Below are 24,054 nucleotides of genomic sequence, written 5' to 3'. Positions count from 1 at the left end.
GAGTAGCAGGGGAAAAAAGGAAAAGTGGAAGTCAGCTGAAATATGACTGGATGGCCTGAATAGAATGGCATGGGATAGTTGAATGGCTGGGTGAGTTTATGGATGGATGGATGGGTGGATGGATGGATGGATGCATGCATGGTGATGGGATAGAATGTGGTGGATGGCAAGTGATGGGATAGAATGGGGGATGGCAAGTGATGGAATGGGGTGAATGTATGTCAGGGGCGGATACAGGGGGTGGATTGGGCGGATTTCCACGCCCCCTATTTAAAGAAAAAGTGAATATTTTTAGGAAAATAGAAGAATATGATTGCATCTAATTACAAAACATATCAAGAGTCAAAGTTTAGCTGCATTCACAAGTATGTTATAATTTAATCCTTTGCACTGTAAAAAGAAGGCTCAAAAGAACTTTTTAAAAATTATCCACCCTCCTTTTTAAAATTCTGTATCCGCCCCTGTATGTATGGATAAATAGATGGATGTACGGGAAGGGATGGCGAGTGATGGGACAGGATGGCATGGGTATATTGATAATTGGATGTACGGGATGGGATGAGGAGTGATGGGACAGGATGAAGTGTTTGTATGGATAGATGGAATGGGATGGGATTTGCTTTACGCAGTTTTCTATTTTTACCTGTCCTCTATCAGAAGTCTTCTCTATATCCGCCTCTGTTTCCTTTGACTTGTCTTCTTGAATGGCATTAGGGTCATCTGGACTGGAAGCCACGAAGACATAATGTGACGATGGGTCTGACCCTAAAGGAGGCCGACGACGTACTGGATATGGAACGACAGCGAATGATGCTGGGGGTGGGATGGGTGGACCATGTGGACCAAGACCAAGACCATCTAGAACCTTTATATCAAACATAATCACAATTAACAATATCATAGTAATGTTTACACAATTTTAAAGTTAGAAGTACACTATTACACGACAAAACTTAAAGGGGCACTTGGATGAAAATCGATGAAAATTGGAAATGCCTTGAAACTTGGTTAAACTTATCTATATGGCCCCAATAGTAGCCATGCAACATATTTTCTTCACAGCAAAAAGTGCCCGATAAACATGAGCAATTTTATTCAGCATCTAAATTGTGAGTAAATGACATCATTTACTCAACCCTATTGTTCTTTTCGCTTTTGAGCCAAAATTTCTCATTTGCAAGTGGCTCCCATGCTAAAATCACTAATAAAACTACATAGTCATAATTGAGTCATATTATCCTCGAATACTTCATTTATTTGGACTTTCAATAATTGGGGATTTTTCATCCAAGTGCCCCTTTAAAAAATAAAAATGGTCGAGCACACAGGCCGATTGCTCTCGGTTTCCCGAGCCAGAGGCCCACGTCTAAAGAACCTGAAGCATCATTGAATTTAAGAATAACAAGTCATGCCATAAATTTATAAGCACAAGTTTCAACCATCTTGTGTTTCAAAGACACACCAAAAAGCATAAGCAGCGTAAATTGACATATTCGTTTGAACTTGTAAAAAATAAAAAATAAAATAAATAAATAAAAAATAAAATAAAATAAAATGAAATAAATAAATAAATAAATAAAAAAAATTAAATTAAAAAAAAAATAATAATAATAAAAGAAAGAAAGAAAAAGAAAAAAAAATTAAATTAAATGAATGTTGTTTTTGGGCCATGAGGAGAGGTGAGGTGAGGTGGGGATAGATTTCGTACCCGTATACGGTTTTGATTGAGTCTAATATTGAGTACTTGGACAATATTTGGTATGTGCGTACCTCTTCATAGGTAGGAAGTATTCCTTTTTCCACGGCCTTGTCATCAGATTGTTCGTGTGGCTTCAGGACTTCTAACATTATATTAGGTACCCCTGTACCATCTTTATTTTTATCTTCTTCATCATCGTGTTCACCGCTTCCACCTGATAATGGCGACTCAGATGCCTTTAAAAAATGGCAGATATAGTTGGTTTAGTTAAGTTAGTTTAGGGTGATATCTTTAGAACTTTTCATTTAAAGTCTTACTCATGGTAAATTATAAACATAATGGATAAAGATATTTAAACTGTGAATAGTCAAAAATTAAAATTTAGTCGACTTTTAAATTCAGATTATTCTAGCGCACGTTAGGAAATTGTTTGAAAACAAAATCTGAATCTTCGCGCCTTCTTAAACCAAACGTATGACTTTGTTGTGAAGTGATCGTCCGGGTGAGCGTAGTCTTGAGAAAGACTGTGGTTGGTGGTGACTGACATTTAGACAGTCTTCAGAGTCCAGTGAGAAAACGTACGACTGTTTTTACAGTACAACTACTTAACCAAGGCCACCCAAACGAATTTTAAATCAAATTCATAAATCCCGTTTTTGACGCTGACTATAACAAGATGGTGACGAATTCTTGAGTTTAAACTGTTTCTTGTTCACTCCTGATATTAAACACACGTACAGGGGAAAATGTGGAACTTTGTATAATATTATTGTTTTAATATTCTATACTGATTAGCTAGTTTGTATGAACATGTTTCTGGGTGACTTTGATTGGTGTAGTCGCACACTAAAAGCACCTGTTATGATACGCATTTTAGTTGGTCTCGCATATTTATATTTAGTTGAGTTAATCGTGAAAGGGAAGTCCCTTAGGTATGTTCCCGTTGACCTTGTAGCAAAGATATCCCCTTTTAATCTAAAAGAGAGAATGATTTGTCACAGATGACAATATATTTAAAGAAAGGCAAAAAAATGGCTCAAATGTATGCACCTCTTTGGCTTTTTCCTTTTCTCTTTCTCGTTCTCTTTCCTTTTCTTTTTCCTTTTTGTCAGCTCGTCCTTTCTTGTTAAACCCAGTCGGTGGTGGTGGTGGTTCTGGATCCTGGACCTCAGACTTGGGTGTATCAGGTCTGTTGATTGTACCAGTACCACGGTCCCAGTATTGAAGAACATTATCAATCTCACGTAGACTTGACTCAAATAGGTTGAACCTTGAATAGATTTAGAAGAATATGTAAGCAACCATGAAACAACTTCTTGTTTGTCTGTCCAAAACAATGATATATTCACGCCTAACATATTTCGTGAAATCCAAATTAAAAATGCGTATTTCCGAGCGTCATTACATAACCTCTATAAAAGTAAGAAAAATAAGACCTACGCGCGCTCGTCTTTATGCTGTAATATAAACACGGTTGTATCTGTAGAGCCTGGCTAGAAGCCAGTGTGGGAACAAATGTAAAAGACATAGTCGGACGTCAACCTTTTTAAAAGCTCTACAGTTACCAGAGTATTTATATCAAGTCAAGGGACCGTTTATATCTAGTTAGACCAAAAATAAGCTAACTATTTTTCTTCTAATTTCGACACTTGAGCTTAACAGTGAGGACAATCTAACCACCCGACGAGTTTTTTTGTCACTTTTGAAATGCATACTACAAATCATTTCTTGATTTAATCGCTTCATCTTAGAGAGTTTGAAACAGTAAAAAGTTCAGGAAATAACCTGGAAAAACACTTGAAGTGTTTGCGTTTCCTCAGTAAAGTGTAAGAATGACTCACTTTTTTGTTAGTTCCTTTTCTCTTTCATCTTCTTCAGTTGGTACCTTCGGCTCGTCCATCAAGTGTGGAGGTATAGCAGCAGAGGGTTGACGCGGATGCTTACCGGGCTTAGCAATACTCATTCTCTTTTTATCATCGATAACTTCACTGCTATCAGATCTCTCAGACACGACAGATGGTGCACCTCCACGTGTCTCGGTATTCTGCGGCTGTGATGCTGCTGCTGTAACGCGTCCTGATGTCAACTTATCGTTGCTTTTTTCACCTTTCTTGTCTTTAGTATCGTGGCCTTTCTTTGCAGCTCCGGTACCTCCTTGCTGCCCAGCTCGTTTGCGCTTGGTATTTCTTTAGGAATAAAATGACAGTGAATAAGTTTCCCCCTGAAATTCAGTTTTAATGTTGTTTTACTAGGATTTTAGTTTACAACGAGATTCCAGTATGCCTGTAGTGTCGATATGTGTGGTCTAAAAACGTGGCGTGGAATTCCTCTTATTTTTCAGGGATGGAGGTTGTAGTAAATTCATACGTTAGGAATAACAGAAGTGAACAACGGCGACTGCGAGCTAATTTATGTAACGCCATTTTACATACTTAAAATGCAACTGTGATGATAAATAGCTGAGAAAAGAAGCGATCTGGATAAGACTACAAAATTCCCGACTATTATTGATATTGCGTAAAGGACATTTTACGAATTTAAAAAACGAGTTAGAGTACAATTATCATGTCATCTTCTCAAACCAGATGGGGGCTCAGTAACGTTACATAATTGATATGCTGCGTATTTTCTTCTTGTAAGCTGCTAGTGAACATGAAGGGGCATGTTGCGTGTGTTTGAGGCCAGTGTAGTGTACGAAGGAGCTTTAGTCTCGTGTTTCTGCGGCAAAGCCCTTCTTGTGTACCAGATATTTCCATGATAGAAGTGCCCGCATATATTATATGCGTCCTAGTGATAAACGAAAGCCACATGACGGGCACTTCTATCGTGGAAATATCTGGCAGACAAGAAAGTATTTGCCGCAGAAACACCAGACTAAATGCTCCTTCGTGCACTACACTGGCCTCAAAGGACGAAGAAACATGAACTCTTGCAAACATCTGGGGGAGAACAAAATAGCTTACTTTTCTTCCTCTAGTCTTTTCTCTTCCATTAAAACCTGTAGTTCTCGTTCTTTCTTTTCCTTTTCCTGTCGTTCCATTTCTCTCTTCAGCCTTTCTTTCTTCTGTTCAAGGTGTTTCCTGTCCACCTCTGCTTTTTCCTCTTCCGTCAGAGCATCGTACTCATCTTCAGACATTTCCTCCAGACGACGCTTTTCTTCTTCCTCTTTTATTTTCTGTTTCCTGGCTGTAGAAATAGAGAAGACGCATTTGCACAATCAATCATATAATCAGCCTTAGCTGTATGCAAGTTCTTCTTGTTATATGTTAGGGCGATGTAAAGGCTAGAGAACCGTACGAAAACGAAGAGACAAGGAGGGTTGACCGCGGCCCTCTCCTTGAAAAACAGGTTTCCATTTTTACCAAGAACATCTGAAAGCCTTAAATATATATATATATGAATAGAGGTAACAGAAAAGCCCTAAATGGTTCTCTTTAGATATGTTTTATGTTTTGTGACCAAAGAAGTAAAAAGACTTACCTTCTTCCTCTTTCCTCTTCTCCTCCACGGCCTTCAATCGAGCATGATCCAGCATTAGTGTTACAAAATAGATGTACTTGCGATTGTTAAGTGCACGAAGCACAGCAGTGGCTGTTGCACACAGACTTGGACTGAATAATGAGTCAAGACCATCGATCACGATGCCGCGTTGACAATCACTTAGCTGTTGATTAACATCAACAAGAACAGGAATATCAATATCACAAAAGTACACAATATGTTATTAGTTCATAACTACGACCAGCATAAAAAAGGCGACAGAAAGCAAAAATTTCAAACGTCCTTGTTGCGTAGCAAGTTTTCGTATTGCCACTAAACGCGCAACAAAATTTCTTTAAGTTTCTGAAAATGGTGGACCGAGCTTGTATAGAGCAGTTTTCGTATGGCCGTGAAAATCGTACCTTGCTGCGACGGTGATACTTTTTTAGAATATTGATTAGCTTGTTTTTTTAATTTTTCGCGCAATATGATTGGTCTGAAGTACTTAGAAAGTGCTATGATTTGGCGCGACCCTGTCCGCGCCGTGAATCGGGTATTTGATTAGATGGAGAGCAAAACTCTCTCAGTGTGATTGGTCTGGCGTATGCCTTTCTGTGACACGAACGCGTTCGTACCGCGAACTTTTCAATGTCATACCAAAACTGCTCTACCTTGTGCAAGTGGGAATGTGGATTTTATTCGTTTTTATACTAGCAGCTTGTAACTTGCAACAATGTTGGGCAATTTTGTTGCCTATATTACCCAGGTCTTATGATAGTTCTAATTTTAACTGACAGAAACCAAAAATCTAGCCTCTTACGCAGTCGTACTTGGTGTCTGTCACGCAACGTTTTTAGACGTCAAAGATTTTGGGTGGCAATCTAGGCCGCGTTATTAGGGACTTTAAGATTTGCAAAATGTACGACGGCGACGTCAACCGGAAGTGTAAATAACTTCATTTTAGGGTTCTGTTCATTGGAGATTTTATCCAAAACATTTTCAGTAAAGTCAACTCATCCATAGGAAAGACAGACTTTGAAGACGCCCGGACCCTAAAGTTAAGTTATTTCCACTTTTTCCGATTGACGTCGCCGTCGTACATTTTGCAAATCTTTAAGTCCCTATTATGAAAATCTGACAAACCCCAAATTGATTTAAGTTAAGTAACGGTCACAGATGTCGTTCACAGATGTCGTTCACAGATGTCGTTCACAGATGCCTTCACAAATGCCTTACCAGCATTCTTTCAGCCAATAGTTCTACAAGCAGGTCTTCTGGTAAAACACAGCTGTACAGACCATCTTCTCCTCCCACACTGGCACTAACACTCAGTTTACGACCGATGGGTGCAGCATTGGGCGGGGTTGCAGGGGGTGTACTCTGCTGTACCTGAGGTTGGTTTTTATTAACAAACCCTTTAGGCCCACCAACGGTAGATGTCTTACGGCCTTCGCGTGCCATGAGTGAAGGAGCTCCAGTCGTAGACCCTAGTGTGCTGTGAGGTTGTCCTGCCTGAGCAGTAAGCTGTGCTACTGCCTCGACACTAAGGGTACCTGGTTGGTGGTGGGTTTGGCTGGCTTCTGCTGCTTGTTCTGCTTCTTTAGCAGCACGAGCTGCGGCAGCACAAAGATCTTTAGCCCGGCGAGCAGCAGAAGACGAACTAGTTGTAATGGCTTCAAGTACAACACCATCGACGGTAAGCAAGGCAGCTTCGTACTTCTTAGCCAAGACCACGGATGTTGCTGTCTTTCCAGAGAACGGTGCTCCATGGACGATTAAAGCAATACCGCGACGATTACGTGCTGCTTTACCTTCAGCTGTTAGATCAATTCCAAGATAACGGGCAATGGCAGCAGATACAGGTGTGATCTCCAGTTCGCCCACACCCAAGCTACTGGCAACCTCTTCTTCGCTTCCCTCTTGGTCATTGATTCCTGGTGTGGCGGGTACGGTAGTTATGTTCGGTGCAACTATGTCCCCTTCTTCGCCTTCACCCTCGGCTTGTTGTTTCGCTGCAGCTTCGGCCTGTGCTTTTTCCTCTTCCTCTTTCTTGCGCTGCTGTTCCTCATAAGAATCAATGACCTCTTTTGGTAGCTTTTCTCCTGGCTGTCGAGGAGGAAGCAGGATGGTATTATACTCATCATACCCCTTCATATTCCTTATCATCTTCTCCTCCTCTAAATACTGCTTGTCAAACTCCAGTGAGTAGATTTCGATGGGGAAATCACAAGGATTCTTTAGCACCACTTCTTTTTCGTCCCCGTTTGAATGAGGAAGAACAGGGTCAAAAGCTACGAGCGAAGAACTGAAATCCACTTTAGGTTCTCTTCCTTGTCCTGATGCATTAACAACTAGACGGTTGGTACTCTGTGCTATGCGTATGACTACTCGTTGACTGTAAGAGATCTCTTCTATTGGCATGAACTTCACTTGGACGTTGATTCTTTGGCCAGGCTGTAAGCTTCCTACCGGAGGCATCACCTCGAACTGCTTTGGCTTGGGTTTCTCTGCGCGAAGTTTCTTCCTCAGATGAAGAGGAACCATCTTGTCAGACCTCTTCTTTTTGTCTTCAGTGGGTTCTGATGACCAGTCGCATCTTACAGGCTGGTAATTATGCAGCTGGATGGTCATCACCTTGCACTGTCCACACACCACAGACCCAAAGTCAAGTGTATCTGTAGAGATCTTCATATCAGGCATAGTAACAAAGGCCTTAAGTCTCAGCCCGTATAATGGACCACCTAATGTCATAATAGGCACAGAGACATCTACAGGTCCTAGAGACATATCTGCACCCTTGGGATCAAAAGTGACCATAAACTCGATACTTTCATTGTCGGGACTTCCGGGTAGGTTCCTTATCCTATCCAGTTCAACAACGAAACCGCTGCCAGATAAGCTCCCCCTGTCTGGAGCAAAAGAGACAGGGAAGAATCCATTATTGGTGACGCGGATGATATGTGAGCGGACGGTACCCAAGACCACGTAGCCAAAGTCTAGGAGGTAGCTAATCAACTGAGCTCCTTGTTTCTTGTTCTTAGGGGTTGGTTTAGATGAACTGTCTGTTTGGACGAGGGAAGAAACCCTCGAGATGTTTTGCTGATCTAAAGCGTGTTGCTGGATGATTAGCCTTTCGATCTCCATTTGAACCTCTAAATCACCAACAGCCTGCAGCAATACAAAAGAATTTGTTATTATATATTTGTATACATGATATTCTGAATATTAATTCAGGGTCCAAGTAGGGGAAAAGTGTATATAAGGGTGCACGCAAAACCAGCTGCAATATATAAACAGAAGAGCCTTTTGTACATTCTTTCTTGGCTACGCCTCAAACCACTTTAAGGCTGCTTGCACCAGCCTCCTCCAGCCTCCTCCCCCCAAGCATATGCATGAATCCACAATGTGGTTCTATATTATCCGGGCAATTTTAGGAGTCAATAGCACAACATTGTCTGCTTACATTGGCTATAGCTCTCATAGGCATCTCTTCCTTGGTCTTGTCAGTAGAAGGCAGTTCTTTTTCATTCTTGATGTTTTCTTTAGCCTTCTCTACTAGCTCATGCAATCGTTCGTCCTCTTTGTCCAAAGGCAGGTCGAACAATATACGAGGGAACACCCCTTCTCCTGTAAGGGAGATCTTGTCGGGTTCGAAATGCGCTACACGAACCTGTTAAAAGATGGAATCGCAAAAGGTTGTTCAGGTTATAGTACTACTACAGAGAGATGATGAGACTCTAGGATTTCAGTGGCGGATTTAGAAAGATTGCAAGGGGGTGGCTGTTAACTAGAAAGGTATCACAATAGCAACCTTTTTAGGTTTTACCTCATCCTTTATTCTTATTTTTCAATTTTTTCAAAGGGAGGTGACTAGTCATCCTATTCCCTTCTACACCCCTCCCCCTCCTTTCCCGTGGACCCGCCCCTTGGATTTTTCCAAAAGTAGGCAAAAAATATTTTCCAGGCGTTATACAGAACCCTGGAAGGATGTTTCTACAGTGCAGGAGTTTCCTAGGAATCTTAGGAGAAGTACAAATCCCAGAATGATACTTAGAGGTGAACATCAAACTTACACGGAACACCTTGCCAGATTTTCTGTGTCCCTGGAACTTGGAAACCTGGAAGGAAGTTTCTAGATTCCAGAGTTTTTCCAGGAATCTCAGGAATGGTACTTGGAGGTAAACATGAGACTTACCTGGAACATCTTGTCAAAGCTTTTGGGTACTCCAGGCAGATATTTAACAGTCAGAGTCTGTTTACTGAGGGCTTTGATATGACCCTGGGCTGGCGTGACATTAGGGGCCCCAGGAAGGACCTTGTTCCCTGAGTCAACGTTCAGTACTACGTAATCCAGACCAACATTACCAGTGTTGTGTAAGATGATCTCAGCAATAGCTACTTGATCATACAGCTAAAACACGTGTAAAAGAATATAATGAAAGAATGTAATGAAATGAGCGCCGAATAGCGCCCTTTAGCATCAGGTTTACCCCTAGGGATCAGGCCCAGAACACGCTCGCAAACACGGAGAAACACACAGCATCAATGAAATTCAATATGGCGGCTGTTTCAGCAACGTCTTCGCTATGACGCCTTGCTAAATGTCCAAAGTGTGATAAAAAGCGCCTGACGTCGAACTGCAGTTTAGGGTTTGCGGTACCTTGCAAGAACGTCGTGCTAAAGGTCTCTAACAAAAGATACGTCAAGATTTTCCCTCGGAGGCAGAATTTACCTGCTTTCCATAATCGACAACTTTCTTGTCAAAGAAATACTGCACTAGAGAAGCGCTTCCTTTGAGTACCACGTCATATTCAGGTCCACCATACACGGAACATCTAGCAACGGCGTTAGAACGGATGTTGGCATGCCCGTAAAATGTGAACTGAAGTTTCTGGGTTTCCTCTGAGTGAAGAGTGCTATAGAGAGGCAATATGTCAAAAACCTATGGAAATAAAGAAGTATGTAATAAGAGAATAGCGTTCAAGGGAAAGAAAGATGTGAGTGACTACATAGTAGTAAGATTTAAATAAGGGTTCTTTAAACATTCCTCAAGAACAATTCAGAGTTGATGTAGTATTTATGGTACAAAATCGTACTTTTACAAGGAGTATTACTAACATTTAAATTAGTGGTATGTTGTCACAAATTAAAAATCCACTTCTAAATTCCAATTGGAATCCAGTGGAAGAAGAGCCACTCTGTGGAATCCACTGTTAATCCCATTATTTATTCGCCGAAGGCGAAGTGATTATCGGAGATTAATTACCGAGACGCGAGTCTTCGAGCGGCGAGGTAAATATTCCCCAATAATCACTGAGCCTGAGGCAAATAATTGTTTTAGTATAAATACACAGGTGATTCTTTCAAAAAAAGAAAAGAAAAAAAAGAAGATAAAAGGCATTTTTTTCCGGTAACAACAACTAAGCGGCTGGCCGCCATTTTTGATTTTTGCTCGAGGTGATTATCATGTGATAGTGTGAGTTTCTTAACCAATCAGCGCGCGATATTTTCTATAATCAACTGCATATTTTTACTAATTGTAATTATTCGCGATTTTTCAGTTTCTCGATGGAGATCTTTCTAAGTTAAATACTTTGCAAATCTTGAGAGACAGGCTTAGACGAACTGATCCTCCTCCAACAGCGAGGTAAGTTGGGCTGTGGTCAAACCTATATAAAGGACTAAGTGATATTTTGAATGAATCCCTTTACCCTCATATTCAACCAGTCTTCCTCATTAATAGTTACTTGAATAATTACCTCATTTATTCCTATATCAAATGGAAGACTTCCCGTGGTGTTCCATGGCTCATCTGGTTGCTGTACTGCAACATCCCCATCACCTTGGGGAACAGCAGATGAAGGTCTTGAACGTGCTGGTGACTGACTTCCACCACTGCCTAGAGACGATTCCTTGTCCTTTTCCTCATCAATGGACTTCTCGTCTTGACTATCGTACCCAACGTCACACCCAATTCCTAAAACAATGACACCCACGTTGCTTTTACAGTGAATGTGTTGTCTGTGAATAGCCTGCGTAGCCGGATGTGTATGGGATGGCAAAGGTGACACTGCCCTCAGCACTGTGTAGAAGATTGGCAGTGCAGGTGGCACTCAGAGCGGGATGTGTATGGGATGGCAAAGGCGACACTGCCCTCGGCACTGTGTAGAAGATTGGCTGCGCAGGTGGCACTCAGAGCGGGATGTGTATGAGATAGCAAAGGCGACACTGCCCTCGGCACTGTGTAGAAGATTGGCAGTGCAGGTGGCACTGCGTAGCGGGATGTGTATTGGATGGCAAAGGCAACACTGCCTTGGCACTGTGTAGAAGATTGGCAGTGCAGGTGGCACTGCGTAGCGGGATGTGTATGGGATGGCAAAGGCGACACTGCCCTCAGCACTGTGTAGAAGATTGGCAGTGCAGGTGGCACTCAGAGCGGGATGTGTATGGGATGGCAAAGGCAACACTGCCCTCGGCACTGTGTAGAAGATTGGCAGTGCAGGTGGCACTCAGAGCGGGATGTGTATGGGGTGGCAAAGGCAACACTGCCCTTGGCACTGTGTAGAAGATTGGCAGTGCAGGTGGCACTCAGAGCGGGATGTGTATGGGATGTTAAACGCGACACTGCCCTCTATGCTGACTTGTCAGTAACCGTGCAGTAACTGTGACGTTAACAAGTCTAAGCATTTTCATTGGCTTAGCAAAGATCTCGTGCACTATGATTGGCTCAAAGGATATCGTCAATAAATTGCGTACCATGCAGTACCGTTTCACTGTTATACAAAATCTACTCTAATGATAACAGTGACAATAATACCAGGGTGGAAAAAAACACCACATAAACTGTACATACCTTCGTCTTCGTCCTTGTTTTCAAACTCGACTGTACCATCGATAAAGCTCCATTGATACTTGACATCTATTGGACTGTGATTGGTGATACTGACCACCTTAGTCACTTCAGTATCATTCAGGATACAACCAAAGTCAACCTAAATGGGAGCACAAGAAAAACGATCGAGTCAACTGCTTTTTCTGACTTCATTTCAATAGAACCTCTATTCAGAAACACTCCTGGGAAATGCTTGGGTGGCTGCTTCAAAAAGGTTGGCCGATTGAATAGATATATAGAGTAGTCCAAAATCCTCTGAGATGTTGACTCCTCGTTACTAAGTAAACGTCGGTACTGTAATCAGGACAACATTGACATCAACACCGTCAGCAATAATGCACACTGAGTAGAAGTAGACAAAACAACAGCAACAGCAACAACAACAACAGTACCAGTAGCAACAATGAAATACCATGCAGAACCAGCACAACAAACATCACCATCAACAACGACGACAAAGTCAGCGACGACGACAAGACGACAGAAAAAATGACAATCAGCTTCCAATATTTCTTAAAAAATATTGCTGGATTTTGATTGCTAAACTAGCCTTTTACTAATCAATAGTATTTCGGACTACATTAGATGAGCTTTCTCTTTGTATTTTTCCCTTCATTTCAGTGTTATCATAAAAAAACAATTGTGTATCGCTAATCATGTTATCAGTTTTAAAACCACTGGCCTGCTTTATTTAAATAAACTTGAAACTTGGACATTTACTTACCTCTGTCGTCTCAAAAGTTAGATTTGGAAAAAAGACTTCCCCTTTTAACGCCACAAAATCCTTAAATAGAGGAAAAGATTATCAAACACTGGAGCAGTCCATGGTGAAGGGTATAATAAAAGAAAGATGGATGTATGGAATGAAAGAAAGGAAGAAAAAAGAAGGAATAATGAATAGGTGAATGAAGAAATAAAATGAAGGAAGGAAGGAAGGATGGAAGGAAGGAGGGAGGAGGGAGGAGGGAGGAGGGAGGGAGGGAGGGAGGGAGGGAGGGAGGGAGGGAGGGAAGGAAGGAAGGAAAGAAAAAAGGAAGAATGAATAGATGAATGAAGAAATAAAATGAAGGAAGGAAGGAAGGAAGGAAGGAAGAATGAATAGATGAATGAAGAAATAAAATGAAGGAAGGAAGGCACATATGGACGAAGGAATGGATGAATGAAGAAATAAAATGAAGGAAGGAAGGCACATATGGACGAAGGAATGGATGAATTACGCAGTCTTTACCATTTGAGGGTGCTCCGCGAAGGATATCTCCAGAAAGCTCTCAGCAATACGAGTAACACTGTCTTCTTTATATGCAGGGTTGAACTGGATGAGTACAGGCACGCACTCAGACACGCCCAAAGACAACACCTATGGACAAGTAATGATAAGACATGATTAACATACGATAATTATAATATACCCTAACAACCTGTAGAGACCTTTAGCACGACGTTCTTGCAAGGTACCGCAATCCCTAAACTGCAGTTCGACGTCAGGCGTTTTCCGTCACACTTTCGACATTTAGAAAGGCGTCAACAAGAAGTTAATGCTGAAACAGGCGCCATGTTGAATTTCATTGATGCTGTGCGTTTCTCTGTGTTTGGGGTTGTGTTTCTGGGCCTGATCCCTAGCGGTTAGCGGTAAACCTGATGCTAAATGTCTCTATTTTCTAGTAAACAGGGTTTTTATGTTCTTTTTTGGATACATTTCTTAGCTATTGTTATGTAACATATAATGCGTGACTTTTATATCAACATACGGGCATTTGGTTGCAAAATATCGAGACACGGTTTCCATGGAAAGCAATTTACAAAGGATTACAATATAAAGCTTACTGTTTCAGAAGACTCGACATTGAGTGGAGCCCATCTCTGGTCTTCGACGAGCAATTGGAAGGGATGCATGGTCTTGAGCTTGACGGTCAAAGGTAAAGATGACACATTGGTCATCATCACTTGTTTGGTCTCTACTTCCAGGGTGCTCTTTGGATACTAAATGAGATGAAACCCATTCATCAAACAAACTATCCAAGTTTCCATTTTGGAAGATCTAGTTGAGCTAGTGTCAGGCCCTACCCTTACGAAGGAATCGTTAAAAACCACGTTTCCTATGCATCCTTTTTCTCGAACTCAGGAAAAGGCTACGTGGCCTATGGCTAGCTTGCAAATTGACAAAGAGTTTTAGGAAGCTTGAATCTTTTTCTTCTCAAAATAAGCTTCTCTCTTTTCTTCTTGTGGGCAATCATGAAAATGATATCCGAAAATGCACTTATGTAGAATATTTTCAATTCATTTGGAGATAAAAGAAGAACTTCGGGAACCAAAATACGAGGTATGAACTAAATAGGCCTTTTCTGAGTTCCATAAATAGGTGACATTCTAGTATAGCTTGAGTACAAACAACACCATATGAGACATGATGAACAACATATGTTTGGACCCAAGCCAGACCACAATGCATCATATTTACTATCTCATAAAAGGTCTATCTATTTTAACTAAGCTAATTAGCAATTAGCCCTCGAGCCCAAATGGGGTATAGACTCAAAAGCCATGAGGGCAAGATGACTAATTGTTTTAGTCAAGTCCAACTAGTCTGATATATACATATTAATATATATAAATGCAAACAAGTTTTGAATGGAAGTTAATTTTAATGTTTTGGTTTTCAAAACCGGCACTTTTCGCTACTAGTAGGTTATAATTTATACCTAGTAGTAGCTCATCCAATCGGAATGCAGCATTGGTAAAAGACCGCTAGTTGGATTTAATAAAATAACTTGCATATACGACTTACTTTCATAACACAGAAGTGGACCTCCCTTTGTGAGAAGTCTAGTAATGGACTGATGAAGTCTGCCATTATATCCACCTTCATGATCTTCTCTTTACCGGTACTGGTACCAATGATAGCGTGACAGATCATTCGCTCCTTTACTTTCTGAGTCCTGGGAATTAAAAGATCGGATATACTGTTACGTCAGATGTCTCAAGGATTTGAGGTCTAAAACTTGGAATACCCCGAAACAGCAAGAGCTTGAAGCGTTACACTTAAGCTGAAACGCGTGTGCTGTAGCTTAGCTTTGCGTGACAAGTTTTACTCTGAAAAAAGTGAAAATCGCTAACTTCCACTTTTACACTTGTTTCGGGTTTTTACCATGTAAGAACCCATTAAATAGACTCCATAATAGATGAAACTTGTGTTGTCCAGAGAATGGACGTTTTCCCGCGTACTGAACAATTTTCAACTTTATTTACTTACTTTTCTGAGTAGCCCATGAGTGTGATCTCTTGGCTTTCTCCAGGGTGTAATACCATTCTGTCAGGAGTCAGAGAGAATATAGGCTTGGGAGGTTCAGGTGGTGGAGGCACGCCCTAGACAAGAACAATAAAACATTGACTATTACATATAAGAAAAATAAAACAGTCTTCTGCCTTAGATACACACGGGATGCTAAGCGAACATTTCATTTCCAACTTCTCAAGTGTTCTCTATGCATTCGAGTGTTTACATCAGAGTACCTCAGAATAGAAAACTGTTTTATATCTCTTTCTATAAAATAACAAGCGCACTAATTAATGGAAATTACTGTTTTGATTTTTCGCATGAAAATGCAAATTCAGAGCGCGCGTGCGCAAAAAAAAAAAAAAAAAAAAAAAAAAGTGAGAATTTTTAGGTAGCCTCATTTAAAAATGGTATGTTATCGATCAAAGCGTGTGTTGGAACGCTGTTATCTTATACATATCCATCCCAACTTTTCGCTTCATGAGGACTGGTTTTACTTAAGGCTGCACATTCACGATTCCTTAAATGAAGCTTGATCACGCACCTGAAATCTCATGTCATCAGGGTTATAATCCGTTCTTTTCTTAGCCTTAAACGGATGGAACCCCTCAGTTGTCCAGTAAATCTGTTGAGGTCTACGTCCCTTGTTTGTTAAGCAGAAGACTCGGGAACATGGCTGACAGCTGAACTGTGCTCCCAATTGAACAGACGGTACAATGGGTGGATCACTGACTATAGTAGTACCAGAACCATGCGCCACTAGGCTTACTGTCTGGACTTGACTATCATTGATGTTGATTGATAGCTTGTCCAGGAATCTAAAGTCGTTGAGATTTGTTAGTACTTACAGTAATAAATAAATAAATAAATAAAACAAAACAAAACAAAACAAAAACAAAAAAAAAAACAAAAACAAAAAACACGAATGGGATTTCTCAGTGTTATTTCCACAGAGTAGAAATCTAACTTCAATTTTTTAAAAACTAATGATTTTGGTGCAGGGGGTAAAATCAGGAGAAATGGAGTAGAGCTCTCGAAAAGCTTTGAAGCACACAAAAGAACTATCCAGCAACTTTACTCACATATTTCATTGAGTTCAGTAATCGATCCATGGTGGTATTAATGGAAGGGGTGCCCTTTTACTGTTTAATTTGGACCAAAGACGTGTAGTCTACATCTTAAACTAAATGAGGGTCACCACACTAAAGAAGAACGATGCGCAATACGAATATTCTTCATGCACTACTCACCTGACTGTATCATCGACCGTTGCTGTAACATGCAAATCCAAAGCTTCTTCTGGCTGAATAACTCCTTGTGAAGGCTGCACCGAAAAAAGGGAATTTGGACGAATCTGCAGGACAAAACAAAAAGAACATGACTTGTGCGATTCTATCAAAGTGCTTTGCAACTCCATAAAAACACAGGAAATCAAGGGATATTCGGCTGCGAACTAGAGTCATAAGATTAATGTCGAATGTATTTGATGGCATGCACTGTTAATGTTTCAACACTATGGTCGTGAGTTCAACTCTCGGATCCGCCATCATCTGCATCTCGCGCTGAGGTAGTACCCTTGCCTCCCATTTTTGGGATCTAGGGTTCGATTCCTGTACTCGGCATCACATGCGAGTTGAGTTTGTTATGTCTATCCCTATATTTGGGGTTTCTTCTCCGCAAAACTTAACAACCTAGATTCCAATTTGATGTGTGGCTTAGCCGTGCCCTGAATTTGATCAGCCCACATATTTGAACTTTCTGTTGGGTGTTATTATCTATTCCCCACTCACGCAACAGATAGATATGTTTCTCGGTAGGTGATATCCTTACCATGGTGCACGAAAACTGGGCAGGTATGAGGGACTCGTTAGACAGTCTGATAGTCCTGATGACGTCATTGAGTACAGGGATGGTACCGTAATCAATATGTGTTGGTGTCACGTGGACTACTGGTCCCTCACCAACACATTTTACTTGCACAACCTACAATGAATGGAATAATTTACGTTAGTCAGTCATGAGGTTGGCACTAATTGGATCGGGGACACACAGGGAGCGAATATTGCGTGCAAGGTTGTTAGCGTTAGAGTTTTCAAGCGGTATAGCTGCGGTACCAGGAAAAGTTGCATCTATTTGGCTGAAACATGACGTCTATTTTGCAGACCTCTTCATAAGATAAAACTCACCAAGGGTTGTTCACTACTTCCAAATATCATGAAGTAAGCCATTGTTTGAACTTCTTCCAGGCACTCGGCAGTGATTTGGAGAGGAATCTCTTTGACTGACCTCGGGTGGATGACGCCCTGAAATACCAACGTGCATCATTAATGTCAACATCAACATCATCATCAACATCAGCATCAATGGTATCATTATCTTCATCACCATCATTGTCAGAGTTATCATCATACTCAACTACAACACCATTGTCATCCTCAACATCATTATCAACGTTAGCAGTAGCATCGATGCTATCATTATCTTCATCACCATCATTGTCAGTTATCATCATATTCAACTGCAACACCATTGTCATCCTCAACATCATTATCAACATTAGCAGTAGCATCAATGCTATCATCATCATCATCATTGTCATAGTTATCATCATACTCAACTACGACATCATTGCCATCCTCAACATCATTATCAACATTAGCAGTAGCATCAATGCTATCATCATCATCATCATTGTCATAGTTATCATCATACTCAACTACGACATCATTGCCATCCTCAACATCATCATCAACAATAGCAACAGCATCAATGCTCATCCTCACCATCATTGTTATAGTTTTATATTGGCATATTGGCATCATGCAACAATGTCATTAACATCATCATCATAGTTTTCATCACTATGAACCATCAACATCATTAATGAAATCATCATCACCAATCATCATCAACGAAACATCCCTTTCATTTACGTCATGTCATCATCATCATCAAGGTCATCATCATCAAGGTCATCATCATCAAGGTCATAATCATCACCACACTAAACAATCAACTATATTGGAGTCATCATCATCAACGTCGATACCAACGACATCATAATCATCGCAATATCAATACAGCAAGGTGTACCTTTGGCTCTGTGCTTGAGTATAGTATTGGCGTCATGTCATCTACAACCTGTAAAAACGATAGAATTAATTGAAAGAGGAATGTGGGTAGGGAGCTCAACTCTCTTCTAAATTAAGTGCAACATAAAGTGTATTTCAACTGGAGCATTATGGCTAAAATAGAAAACCTTGTTAAGCAATAAGGTCTCCTATAACAAATAGGATCATAATGAAGACAAAGGACCAAAGCTTACTTGTGCCAGGAGTTCGTACTTGGCAGGTAGATCTGACTCGTTGACAAGCTGTACTGGAAGCTCATACGGATGATGAAGGAAGCACCTTCCATAGTCTAGTATTGGTGTGTGTAGTAAGATGGGAGGTACAACACACCTATACACAACAAGATGAATGATTAAGCAAGATTACTAGAAGATCAATTAGTGAGCTGGATGGATACTGTATAGAGACACCGCCCAATATAACTATATGGCCGTGAGAAGGGAGACAAGGGGAAAAAGTACTGATACAAAGCCAGATTAACTGAAAAATGAATTTAGACATTTAAGTGTATTACTTACCTTGCAATTATGGGAAGTGACAAAATCTCCTCTCCCACCCCCTCTACGTCTACAACCAATGAAATGTCGTACTTCTTGACTGTTGTAGATACAAAGTCGACCTTGAAAGAGAACCAGGAAAAGAAAAGTTAATCACGAAGTAAAGCAAGAAAGCAGTGTGAAGTAACATCACATGCACACCTAAACGAATTAAAAAAAAGATAAAATCTCATTCAAATTGGGTGGGGGCGTGTGATTCAGGAGATTGAACAGCATCCCTTTACAAAACCTCCACAATACCCAAATATTACGACCAGCCTCCTCCTCCTCCGCTCCTTCTAAACAGACACGCCCTGCCTATGTCCCCACTCCTTCATAAACCTTGTGCCACCAGAACTGTACTTACGTTGATGGTCATCTCATCCTGAGGAGCAATAGTACCAGCACAAGGAGTGATATCGAACTCTTTGAGAGAAGCCATAACAGTACTGCCCGAGTCTGTGATATTACTATCGATAAGGCTATCAGTGTATCCATTGGAAACCGCTTCTCTTGCTCCACCATCGGCTGGTACACGTAGGGAAAACGTCATGGGGATCAGGGAAGTGTTGACCAGTTTGAAGCGACGAGAATTTACAAATCCTACGAAGAAAGAAAAAAGTCGATTTGGATCTTTATTGTGCCAGCAATAAGCCACATCTCATCCCTGTGGCGATGGGCTTCGATTCTTCGACCCGCCATTACTTTTGAGTAGATGTGTTTGTCGGTTCTCCGCTCTTGCGATTTGAGGGTTTTTCTCCACGTTCTTTGGTTTCCCCTCTCAACAAAAATGAACACATTCCAATTCCAATAGACCTCTAGCTTGGGCATAATGCCATTCTCTCAAAAATTGGATTCTTTGTTTGAGTTGTGTCGATATTATGTGTCTTCTCATACGCAAACGTTAAACAAGGAAATTATACCCTACACAATTCCAATAGAGTCCTATATGGGACATAATGTCATTCTCTCATAAATAAGTTTCTTTGTTTGAATTGTGTTCATATTTTCCGGTGTCTTGTTATGTGCAACCGTGAAACATTATACCCTTGGGAAAATGTGGTCTGAAATGGGGAAACGTTACACCCAAGTTAAAGAGGTCTATTCGATTATGGAACGGGGAGTACGGGTGTATTGATCAAAAAGCGATGAAAATGTTACAATGGTGCAATGAAGAAGACAGACACCCGAGAAACCATTAGTCCAGACGCTGGCCCCTCCTTTGACCATTGCGCTTTTGTTGTGAGGTCAAAGGAGGTGCCAGCACCTGGACTAAGAAACTATATGCTTACCATATGACACAGTGCCAAACTTAAGCTTTGGTATATCGAAGTGAAAAGTTGGTCCGATAACTGTACCACTGTAAACAAATCATTTAAAATAATCATTTATAACATATCTTAAATAATAATAGTAATTAAAAGTGTATATAATAAAAATATTTATTAACTCGTAAAGCGCCAATATCAATATACATTTTCATTTTCATAATAATTTGCAAGCTTGGAATGGTTAAAAAGCGCGCACAAGAGGGTAGTTAAAACTCGAAGGACTGCGTGATGATGTGATTGGGGAATGGGGTGTGGTGTATTTCAGCTAAGGACTGCGTGATGATGTGATGGGGGAATGGGGTGTGGTGTATTTCAGCTAAGGACTGCGTGATGATGTGATGGGGGAATGGGGTGTGGTGTATTTCAGCTAAGGACTGCGTGATGATGTGATGGGGGAATGGGGTGTGGTGTATTTCAGCTAAGGACTGCGTGATGGTGTGATTGGGGAATGGAGTGTGGTGTATTTCAGCTAAGGACTGCGTGATGGTGTGATGGGGGAATGGGGTGTGGTGTATTTCAGCTAAGGACTGCATGATGATGTGATGGGGGAATGGGGTGTGGTGTATTTCAGCTAAGGACTGCGTGATGGTGTGATTGGGAAATGGGATGTGGTGTATTTCAGCTAGGGTGTACTCTATAAGCTAGAGTCAATAGATTCTCGATTAACCTTGTAGTAAGCAGCCCTCTGCATTCATCGATTTGCTGTTGTGTGCTCTTAATGCGCCACCGCCTCGCACCGCTGAGGTTGTGAGTTCGGTTCTCGGACACATTTGAGGTATTTCCTCCTTCTACAAAAATCAACTTCTAATTTCCAATTCGATCATGGAACAAGGGCTACAGGTTTGGTAGCCACTAGTTATTAAGTGCAGTTGTTACTATTCATAATTCTCACAGTTCTACGGCGTAGGCGAATGCTGACCTTTCAAACAATACTTCATACCTTATGTTAAGCTTGATCTTCTCTGGGGAACCTTCGATGGCAAACAAGAACGTCTCGTCGAAATCCCCAAGATGAGGTGAACAGAAATAGATCTAAGATAAGATATTAAGAAATTTTACACCTCACATATTATTAGGTCTAGACTGAAATATTGCCGAGCGCACAACACCTGATAGCCATGAGTAATGCAAGCAAAGTAAGTTATTTACCTGTATAGCCTGATAACCCCCAGGTACAACTATACCTTGCGCAGGGGTGAAGATGAACTGAGGGCCAAACAGGGTATCACTTGGTAGTATAGTGAAAACCGCATCGATGTCACCTTTGTTAGCCAAAACGACCTAGTAATGGATAGATACATTAAATTAGATAGGGTAGAAAGACTATTCGGGTATTTCTTGGTGTAGCAAGCTGTATCGTATTCTGGGTTAGGGTTTTTGTTTTGCAGGGTATTTATTAATTTTTTTGCTCCAAATTCATCATCCTTGGCTATTATTTTATTGTCTTCGTGCTTCAGGTACTTTGCAATACCTATAAAGAGCCGACTATTTTCAATCAGTCTAGAGGTTGTGTCGGAGTTTTCTTTTTCTTTTCGATAAAAAAAATGAATGATGCTCTTAGAGCGCAATTAACGACATCGCATGTTTAGAGTGGTAACATACGGTTCAGACTTTACAGCACGTACGTGGTATGGCATGCCGTAACATCGAAATGGCTTCCCATTGTCTTCTTGGGATTCATCTATTCACAACGCGTAGTTACGGTTACGGTTACGGTTACGGTAACACTATAGTACGAATGCGAATTTGCCGTATTGTTTTCCACTTATACAAAATACCCATCACACGTTGCGCTTCTCCCGTGTCTTGCCCGCAATCCTTGCGTGCTTCATAAGTGCCGCAGCCCGTGCGCGCGATTTCATGGTATTCTAATACTATCCTTACCTCGTAAGAGTGCTTCGAGTTGACAAACACATTGCCAATGTTCAGTCTATCAAAGGAGAACTCAACAAGAGGACCTATGCCCTCCCCCCTTATTCGTAGTGGTAACCTGGACTCACGACCAGACACATCGCAGTACAGAGTTCTGGCATAGCTGCAATAACACAACGAGAATATACTCTATTAAACCGCTACGCGTCGTGGTTTCCTACGCTCCTCTCGTGTTCTCCCAACATCCCGCGTGTTTTGATCAGAGTATCAAACACGGAAAACTGTTTTTGATCTGTTAATTATAAAATAATTGGGATACTACGCGCGCTATGATTGGTCGAAAACCATGTTTGATGAGAGTATCAAAACACGCTCGCGTCATTTTAGCGCGCGCGAGTATTGCAACTGTCAGATTTTAAGCTATCGCGCGCGCTCATTGGTCAGTTTGAACAAGTCGGCAGGTAGGGAGAATTTACGCCTTTTTTCGATCTTTTCACGAGTTTGTTATTTTATAAAACAAATCAAAAACGCTACGCGTCGTGGTTTCCTACGCTCCTCTCGTGTTCTCCCAACATCCCGCGTGTTTTGATCAGAGTATCAAACACGGAAAACTGTTTTTGATCTGTTAAAGCAAAATGGGAGGGCAAAGATCCCAAATGGCTTTAGTAAAAAACAAGGTCAAAAAGTAAATCACAATGATACATACCTTTGAGCTTCTTGTGGTTTGAATATGATATTTATTTCAGCCTGAGAATTGGGCCAGATATCTCCCTCCTGACAGCAAAAAACATGAAGAAAATCAATAACTCACTCAGTGTTCTGTTCAAAGCAATTATGTGCGTACACTCAAAAAAGATCTGCAACCATACAATTTCTAAGAAAACGTCGGACCATTTTACGACATTTTTTGGAACAGATCTCAGGGAGCGTTGTAGAGCATTATAAGGGTTCTAACAGATCGACTTAAGAAGACCTACGCGGTGTAGGCAGACCACTTATTGTCTTCTATGTAAAAAGCAATGCCTTAAACTCCATGCTCTGTTCTATAGGTAGCTAATGCAACTTTTTAAGTTGCGGCGTATTTTTCGAGGCATATTAACCAGCTTAGCTGCTTATTAGCTGCAGGTGTTCTATCAAATCCTTAGGACGTCCATAATACAAAGAGTTACAACTGTCCAGTTAAGCTTAAAATCAAAATAAGCATCATCCAGTCCAATTCTCGCTGTCTTGAAAACCTTCACTCTGCATTTCATTCATAGTACTTTAAGCTAAAACTAACATCCGTGAATATGGTTGGAGAATCTTACCACAGGTTCGACGGATATTAAGTCATCATCAAACAGCAGTTTATCATTCTGAAGCACCTGGTGAACAATAAGAATTTTGTAAAAAAATACAGTTATGGCCTGCGTCTTGGACACCTGCTTAATACGGGCACGTAGCATTGGTGAGGACTGCGTCTTGGACACCTGCTTAATACGGGCACGTCGCATTGGTGAGGCCTGCGTCTTGGACACCTGCTTAATACGGACACGTCGCATTGGTGAGGCCTACGTCTTGGACACCTGCTTAATACGGACACGGCACATTGGTGATAGGCAGCACCTTAGCAGCGAACGCCACCCATGTTTTACAAATATCACGATCTGCAACTTGCAATACAAAGGTAAGGGTTTTACTCAATACCTGGACTTCATTCTTATACTTTCTGGACACAATGGCTATTTGGTCTCGTATGGTCATGTCACTCAGACACTCATCGATGAAGGCATCTCTCTCTGTCTCTTCTTGTCTTCTTAAATCTAAGTAGAATCTGTCAGAATAAGGACAATGAAATAA

At 41.0% G+C, this 24,054-nt stretch overlaps 1 protein-coding gene across 1 annotated transcript in view; it reads right to left on the bottom strand.

Moving 5' to 3' along the window:
- Positions 1-24,054, bottom strand: part of LOC116302109 (axonemal central pair apparatus protein HYDIN) — a 53,335-nt gene that overhangs the window by 21,512 nt on the left and 7,769 nt on the right. The window contains exons 9-40 of the mRNA XM_031711317.2: positions 23,902-24,028; positions 23,523-23,579; positions 22,922-22,989; positions 22,228-22,378; positions 21,493-21,624; positions 21,284-21,375; positions 20,305-20,372; positions 19,380-19,615; positions 18,995-19,095; positions 18,671-18,806; positions 18,439-18,486; positions 17,532-17,648; positions 17,176-17,328; positions 16,596-16,699; positions 15,890-16,163; positions 15,322-15,434; positions 14,857-15,007; positions 13,896-14,051; positions 13,300-13,428; positions 12,796-12,855; positions 12,033-12,171; positions 10,939-11,156; positions 9,912-10,121; positions 9,375-9,590; positions 8,643-8,849; positions 6,416-8,347; positions 5,180-5,363; positions 4,663-4,885; positions 3,541-3,885; positions 2,750-2,969; positions 1,771-1,935; positions 644-865 (exon numbers count right to left, since the gene is read on the bottom strand). Of these exons, the coding sequence (XP_031567177.2) occupies positions 644-865; positions 1,771-1,935; positions 2,750-2,969; positions 3,541-3,885; positions 4,663-4,885; positions 5,180-5,363; positions 6,416-8,347; positions 8,643-8,849; positions 9,375-9,590; positions 9,912-10,121; positions 10,939-11,156; positions 12,033-12,171; positions 12,796-12,855; positions 13,300-13,428; positions 13,896-14,051; positions 14,857-15,007; positions 15,322-15,434; positions 15,890-16,163; positions 16,596-16,699; positions 17,176-17,328; positions 17,532-17,648; positions 18,439-18,486; positions 18,671-18,806; positions 18,995-19,095; positions 19,380-19,615; positions 20,305-20,372; positions 21,284-21,375; positions 21,493-21,624; positions 22,228-22,378; positions 22,922-22,989; positions 23,523-23,579; positions 23,902-24,028 (6,754 nt within the window). The remainder of the gene's footprint in view (positions 1-643; positions 866-1,770; positions 1,936-2,749; positions 2,970-3,540; positions 3,886-4,662; positions 4,886-5,179; positions 5,364-6,415; positions 8,348-8,642; positions 8,850-9,374; positions 9,591-9,911; positions 10,122-10,938; positions 11,157-12,032; positions 12,172-12,795; positions 12,856-13,299; positions 13,429-13,895; positions 14,052-14,856; positions 15,008-15,321; positions 15,435-15,889; positions 16,164-16,595; positions 16,700-17,175; positions 17,329-17,531; positions 17,649-18,438; positions 18,487-18,670; positions 18,807-18,994; positions 19,096-19,379; positions 19,616-20,304; positions 20,373-21,283; positions 21,376-21,492; positions 21,625-22,227; positions 22,379-22,921; positions 22,990-23,522; positions 23,580-23,901; positions 24,029-24,054) is intronic.

Source organism: Actinia tenebrosa, unplaced genomic scaffold, assembly GCF_029948245.1.
Source record: "Actinia tenebrosa isolate PJP-AT-01 unplaced genomic scaffold, QUT_ActTen_1.0 PGA_scaffold2__45_contigs__length_23673736, whole genome shotgun sequence".
In the NCBI taxonomy this organism is placed as follows: Eukaryota; Metazoa; Cnidaria; class Anthozoa; order Actiniaria; family Actiniidae; genus Actinia; species Actinia tenebrosa.
Note: the sequence above shows the minus strand (reverse complement) of the source record. Positions and strands in the feature narration are given on the sequence as shown.